Below are 7,162 nucleotides of genomic sequence, written 5' to 3' on the forward strand. Positions count from 1 at the left end.
GCAACTTCCACCCCCTCCCCTAAATCAGGCTCTGACACTATATGCATATAGAAGAATATAGGTTCAGTCAGTATATCAACCTATGCATTACAATGTAGGAACTGTTGTTGTTGAGGGGCATACACAAGCAAGGACACAAACCAGTGAAGTATGTGGTAGTCCGCGGACCAAACAAGGAGTTGAAGAGTAAATAGTCTGACACAAGATGTGGACATCTAAGACAATTACACACGTACTGTACTTATTCTCTTGCTAAGCCATGGAGCGGGAGCCCCCCCCCCTGGATTTGCGCCCCTGACTGCAGGCCAACATTCAGACTCACTGCAAACGCTCCCACTACAGACGGCATGCAGCGGCGTTCATACCACACAGACATGAAGGGCGACACTTGTGGAACTCTGTCTCCGTACAGGCGTACCCCGACACGGCCACAAAAGCAGACTGCTGTCTATATACACGTGCCTATACACGACCGTTCCTTAGAGATAAGTACACTATGTACTTATGACAGACCACATAGAAATGAGCTGCCACGCAATCTGGCTGGTATATATAGTACAGATTGTGCTTGCACTGCCGACGTTTGTGGAAGGATCGCATAGCCTTATCAGTTGGTTGATATGAACTCTTATGTACTCTTGAGTTTTTTATACGTCATACTAAAACTCCAGTCATCTAAGATCCAACATGGAGCGACTTGGTAACATGATACATGAGTCAGAGCTCTGACCCATCTACAGCTGCTTCTCTCCTACTGCAGCTACGGGTAGCAGTAGCAGCAGCAGCTTCTCTGACAGAATACAGCAAAGCCTGCCATATTTATAGCTGTACGCGTTCGAGTGGTGCACACATAGCAACACATGGGCGAACCCACAAGTAACCTATTCTTGCAGCTACACCCAGCTGCCAGAACCTATCAAAGCAGTCTGCAGCCACCATCACCCACATGGGCTATGCCAGAACTTATACGCATCACATCACGTACAAGCGTAACCAGTTTCGTTAGCACTACCCGTGAACTCGTGCGAGATGGATCGAACACCATTAGTCCGATACCGAAGACTAATCTCGTTGAATTTCCTGTACTGGGGGGGGGGCAACAAGGCAGCCCAGAAAAGAGTAGATGCATTGCAAACAAAATTCGCATGGTTTCAAGTACACTGGTGTATGAGTAGATGAATAAAAAACAGAGTCAATGAACGTGGAACAGAATGACAACAACGTGCACTACCTCGAATCTAAGCTTGAAGGCTTGCAGTGTCTTGAGTTCATCGAGACACGTTGGTTCCAATTCAACGTGAACGTCAAGAAGCTCGTATATGATGAAATCCACAAAATTTAGCTGGAAATATACAGAGGAAATTCAGAAATTATTTCAAATTTTAATATGTATCTACACCACCATGCCCATCAAACTGCACTAAGATCCATAAATTGAAAGATTATTAAATCTATAATTAAAGATAATTTGGGCAATGTTTACAAACAGAGAGATGCAGAAGTTTGCATGTAAGTGTTAAAATTGCCCCCAAAAAGCTTTTTGAATGAGCTTAATTTTCTACTCACATTTTTGCCTGTAAACCATTTTTTATCCCCAAGGAATTCTGCAAAGGCACCTAGCTTGCTAGGTAATTCCTTGAGATAACCCTCCTTCATTCGTTCCTATGTGAAAAAGTCGTTATAGTACCAATATAACAAAAAGGAAAAAGAAACAATTGAGATTTAGAGACAAGCAGACAAGTAAAAGTGAACAGTAATACTTCTCAGCCATGTTCATTGGCGTATAGTTTTTCACAGAGATACGTAATGTATAAAAACGATTTTACAGCAGGTGTAAGTTAACAACTTACAAATTCTTCATATGTTTTTCCAAAAGCGTAGCAGGTCATGGCGAATCCCATACGTATATCAAAAGACTGATCTACAAGAATGTCCTCCCTGATCTGCTCCGCTTCTGTTTTAGCCGCTACAATCATGCAATCGTGCAGACTATGGTTAGTCACTCTGTGTGATGTTAGACATTATGATATAAACATGACAATGTTTATTAATCTACTCTAATCATAATTACGTAAAGACGACATAGCGCATTATAGATGTATAGTATGGGTCAACTACATTTCAAACATTGCATCTTTCAATCCAAATACAATATTATAAGTTATTCCTTCCAAGGAATCCTAGAATCCTTATTACAAGAAAATCCTTCTTTTTTTTCTCTATCTCACCTCCCTGAAATGTTTTATTAAGTAAAGTTACAGGTTAGGAGATAACCGCTGGTGTCTAAGAATCCTCAGCCACTACTTAAATTACTACACAGAACGTACACAAGTCAGGCATACAACCAAATACGTTCAATGTACTAAGTGTGAAAAAAATTGACGCAAAGCTATGCCAACACAGTGTTGAGGACTGTACATCAACCACGACAATAACAAGAATATAATTAAGTGTTATTGGTGTTGTAAAAAAAACACGGCTCTCCCAAATGGCACATACATTCGTGCAACTAACATGCATTTAATACATAAACAATTTTCATACATAATTCTTGGCAACACAGTTTGTTAGTTTGACGACAGATAACTAGAAAGAAGTTTAGCAATCAGTCATGATTACTGTTCTCTCGCAGTTAGTAAACAGTATTATTTCATGTATCGATTAGTTGTAAAACACGTATTGCACAGTGCAATCCAGCCTCGATGATCTCATCGTGCATCCAAGTGCCAAGCACACTTACAAACAGTGGGCTGATAACACGAGACGCCCATTATCCTGTCCGGAAGTCACCAGCCGCATCCAAAGCAAGGTCCTCTCGAATAACAATCATCTTTACTAACAGCTGAGAGACAGAAATTAAGTAGGAGCGCTCCACGATATGCAACTAGTTCTCATTCATGGAAATTCGTATTCATTCTGTCATAATAGTCAATACATATGCACATATACATATCCATTGTTGCTCTCTAATGTACATACCGAGGCCGTGTTTCCTTCCAAGGTAGCGAATAATTGTATTGCTCTGGGTTAGCTTCAAATCTCCATCAACGTAGTAAGGTAGCTGAAACCATAATTATCATATGAAAACTATTTTAAAGATCTCTTGACTATTACATCCAGAGTTAATCGAAACTGTAAGTAAAGAACTAGCTTATATGTATATATGTACGTTCGTTGTTGTTATCTCAATCTGTAGTAAAGTAGAGAGGTAGCGCGCGTAAGTGAATAAGAACTGCATATATATAAAACCATGCATGTTTTTCACAGTCCACGAGAAGGGGCATTTTTCATAGAGATAAATGTAATGAACAATTCAAGATTATACACAGGACACTATGCAGGGCCGGATTTAGGCACCTGGGCAGCCTTCAGTAGTACCCTAGCTTAGAATACTAAAAACTAAATGTGACAAGACATATAGTTACAGTCATCCATAAAGTAAAATTCTTTTAAGTAGAAAGAACCTGAATAAGCAAGCAAGAAAATCGACGTTGAGATGGATTACGTTAGATTTAAGATGTTTGTCTGCCGCGTGTGCTGAGCAATGACAGGTAAACAACCAGTTAGCTGTTTCTACCACTCACAAAAAAAATACAATATGGCTTGCGTAATGTATGACGTAAAACGCGAGCAATATGGTTTTGATTGATACGTGCATGAGTGGCGTTCAGGTCAGCCTACAATTTTCCTTACAACATGTTTTTTCATGAAATATGTGGAGGCCCCTGGTTGTGGAGGACCCTGGTTGTGGAGGCCCCTGGGCAACTTCCCACCCCCTCCCCTAATCAGGCTCTGACACTATATGCATATAGAAGAATATAGGTTCAGTCAGTATATCAACCTATGCCATTACTAATGTAGGAACTGTTTGTTGAGGGGCATACACAAGCAGGACACAAACCAGTGAAGTATGTGGTAGTCGCGCGGACGCAAACAAGGAGTTGAAGAGTAAATAAGTCTGACACAAGAGTGACATCTAAGACAATTACACACGTACTGTACTTATTCTCTTTTGCTAAGCCATGGAGCGGGAAGCGGGGTGGCAGGCTGGATTGAGGTTTAATAACAGGCTCTGTGATGAACGAATTTCTTCGTTCCTGCCTACTTTTTTAATTGCTTTGTGATTGTGATTACAAAACAGGTTAGACTGCATTACTACAACTGGTGCTTTATGCATGGCTAATATTTCACGGATCTGATGTGACCATGGTTTTGTTTGCAGCATTATTTTAATAAAATACGTATGATTTGGCAGATGCATGATCCCTCACTTGTGTGTCTCATCAGAGCATTCTCTGGAATTAAATGCTAGAGAATTATCACATAAAACAGTAGTTAAAAAGCTCTTGCCTCCTGAAAAATATAAGCACAATGCACCAAGTTGCAACCAATTGTTACTGACACATGCACTATATATAGTTTTCAAAGTGCATTTTGGAACCGCTTATTTGCTAAAGAAGCAAGGAAGATGTCTAAGTATAACATTACAAACTTACATTTGGGAATGGCAATCCTAGCGTTGGTTTGACATCAGTCCAGCAAGAACGGTCAAACTTTGGCCCTGCACGTCATTCGAAATGTTTAACTTTATGATTAACCTATTTACCTAGATGAGAGAGAAAGTTTACAAGGCACTGCATTATCACATCTTAAATCTAGCCCACAACTTGAGTCTATGAAACTGGGTACCCTACTTCTATCATGTACTTGTAACTGTGACATGATCGGGGTACCACATATCTCAATTCAGGAAAATATTGGAGATTCTTTTCAATTAAAATACTAAAGCAGCTGAAAATTATAAGACTTAATTAGGAGGACGTATATAAATTCGAGGCAAAACTACAATTCACAGTAAAATAACTAGAATTTTCACATTAATCAGCGAGAATTATAGACGCTAGAACATATCGTATAAAGCTGACTGACGGTAAAATATTGTTTTCACGCTATATATATACAGCTAGCCTACTATATATAAATGTATACAGCCATATCACGCTTCACATCATACTCCATTAGTAATGAAATATATCGAATATATTATATGATTATATATATATATAATAATAATAGAACCCACACAGATACTGTAATATTATTACCTGATTTATATATAATAAACTCACCTGGACCACAGTCATACATCTTGTCTTCAAATTCTGTTTCAGTGTAGGCTAACAAAAGCCGATTTGGCTGTGCAAGCTAGAACACAATTGCATATCAAATATGTTAGTATATTATAATCACCTCTCTCCTTTCCCTCTTCTATTCTCCCATGGATGCATTGCCCTCTCATTCCTCTACTTACTCAACTTTAGCCATGCATGGCCCTGTTACTTTTCTTCCATTGCCTAATTAACTCTTCCCCTTCTCTAATCACACGTTGCGCAAGAGCAAAAGTACCTATGTCCCCCCTGGCTCTTAGCACAACGCGTAGAAAGCGAATGCTGGTACGAGAAGGACGAGAAACTTTCTTCCTGAGGACGAATCGGAAAGAAAAGTTTAAAGAATGGGAAAGGGATGAGTAAAGGTCGACACGTGTGAGGGAATCGCTACTACAACGGACAACAATCAGGGCCACACTGTCAGTGAGGTATCCCTTTATTTGTCACTCATTAATGTTTATAGAGAGGAATAGAGGTCTAATCGCGATATATATGGCCTAATAGTAATATAGAAAAAAAAGCCCGGCGGAAAATATTTTTCGCCCCCAAACGCCACCGCCTCATCCTATGCAACTATATGATATATATACATTCTAGCAAAGAGCGTATTAAAAATGCATTCTTAAGAAAAGCGTATTAGAAAAGCATCTTGATACTATAGTATACAACGATCCGACAACGCGGATATCGGTAAGTCGCGTATCGCCGCGCCTTCGGGCGGCGTACACAGTACATGGCACTACGCACCGTCACCATCCTAATTCCTAATGCTAGCTATAAACCAGATAGATATATTATAAGACGCGTATAAAGAAGGTATATGTACATATATTTACATATATGATAAATATATGTAACTCACGCCTCTGATGCCAATATCGCAGAATGGGTGCCATCGTGATGAACGGCAGTAACTGAACGGACGGTGAACTGGTGCAAGCAGAACGCTGAATGACGACGGGAAGAAAGTCGCCAAACTCCACGACAGATGGCGCTCTCGCTGTCGCTCAATTCATCTTGAGTGCAGTTTGGGAGTCGCCGCGAGTGCGTCAACCACGTGAAGCCGAGCAGCCGATCGACGATCGCAGCGCCATCACGTAAGGGAGCGTCTAAAATAATGAGGGGAAATTTTGGCAAAATCTTTGGCGCTGATGGAGCGAAGAGAGAGAGAGCGAGAGAGCGAGAGAGCGAGAGAGATAGAGAGAAAGCGAGAGAGAGAGAGAGAGAGAGAGAGAGAGAGAGAGAGAGAGAGAGAGAGAGAGAGAGAGAGAGAAGAGAGAAGATAAATAGAGAGAGAGAGAGAGAGATAGAGAGAGACAGAGAGAGAGAGAGAGAGACCGTTCTCAGAGAGAGATGGTCCGGACGCGTAGCCACTGTTTTTTTTGTTTTTTATGTGTACAGGCCCATACATAGATACGCACGGTTTACACATTGTATCATGAACATTCCCTTCCATATTGTATGTATACATTGTGTATACATTATATACATCGGATATACATTGGATATACATTTGTCTACATTGTCTCTACATTTAAATACACTAGTACTGTAGCATTGTTGCAGGAAACTATAAGTATATGTAACAAACTAACTGTATATGTAACTATATCATGTAACTCACCTCTCTGAAATACCAATATCCGAGAACTGGGGCCATGGTGCAAGAAGACTAGATTAAACCTCACGCGATAAATATCAACATCTATTTATTAATTTTTGTTTCACATGCTCATTAGGTTCTATGCCACGACACATAAGACACGACGCTGTTGAGGATATTGACGCCTATTTACATGTGAATTATTGGTCTTTTATATCTGATGTTTACTCTTTCAATTTCGCGCTGGACACCCGTGTCTCAGCAACGCGGCACTAGCGCCGACCAACGGCAATAAGATGCTTCACACGAAAGTAGCTATAAATTATGCAATCATCATCATCATCAGCAGCAGCAGCCGCAGCAGCAGCAGTGGACCTGTATAAATCTTTTG

The 7,162-nt window shown here is 40.3% G+C and overlaps 1 protein-coding gene across 1 annotated transcript in view; it reads right to left on the reverse strand.

Moving 5' to 3' along the window:
- LOC106805473 (glutathione S-transferase Mu 1-like) overlaps window positions 1-6,828 on the reverse strand; it is an 8,620-nt gene extending 1,792 nt beyond the window's left edge. Inside the window, exons 1-7 of the mRNA XM_014807066.1 lie at window positions 6,793-6,828; window positions 5,130-5,205; window positions 4,497-4,561; window positions 2,980-3,061; window positions 1,851-1,966; window positions 1,567-1,662; window positions 1,232-1,342 (exon numbers count right to left, since the gene is read on the reverse strand). Of these exons, the coding sequence (XP_014662552.1) occupies window positions 1,232-1,342; window positions 1,567-1,662; window positions 1,851-1,966; window positions 2,980-3,061; window positions 4,497-4,561; window positions 5,130-5,205; window positions 6,793-6,828 (582 nt within the window). The remainder of the gene's footprint in view (window positions 1-1,231; window positions 1,343-1,566; window positions 1,663-1,850; window positions 1,967-2,979; window positions 3,062-4,496; window positions 4,562-5,129; window positions 5,206-6,792) is intronic.
- Between the last annotated feature and the right edge of the window lie 334 nt (window positions 6,829-7,162).

This window comes from Priapulus caudatus, unplaced genomic scaffold (assembly GCF_000485595.1).
Source record: "Priapulus caudatus unplaced genomic scaffold, Priapulus_caudatus-5.0.1 Scaffold115, whole genome shotgun sequence".
NCBI classification, from domain to species: domain Eukaryota; kingdom Metazoa; phylum Priapulida; class Priapulimorpha; order Priapulimorphida; family Priapulidae; genus Priapulus; species Priapulus caudatus.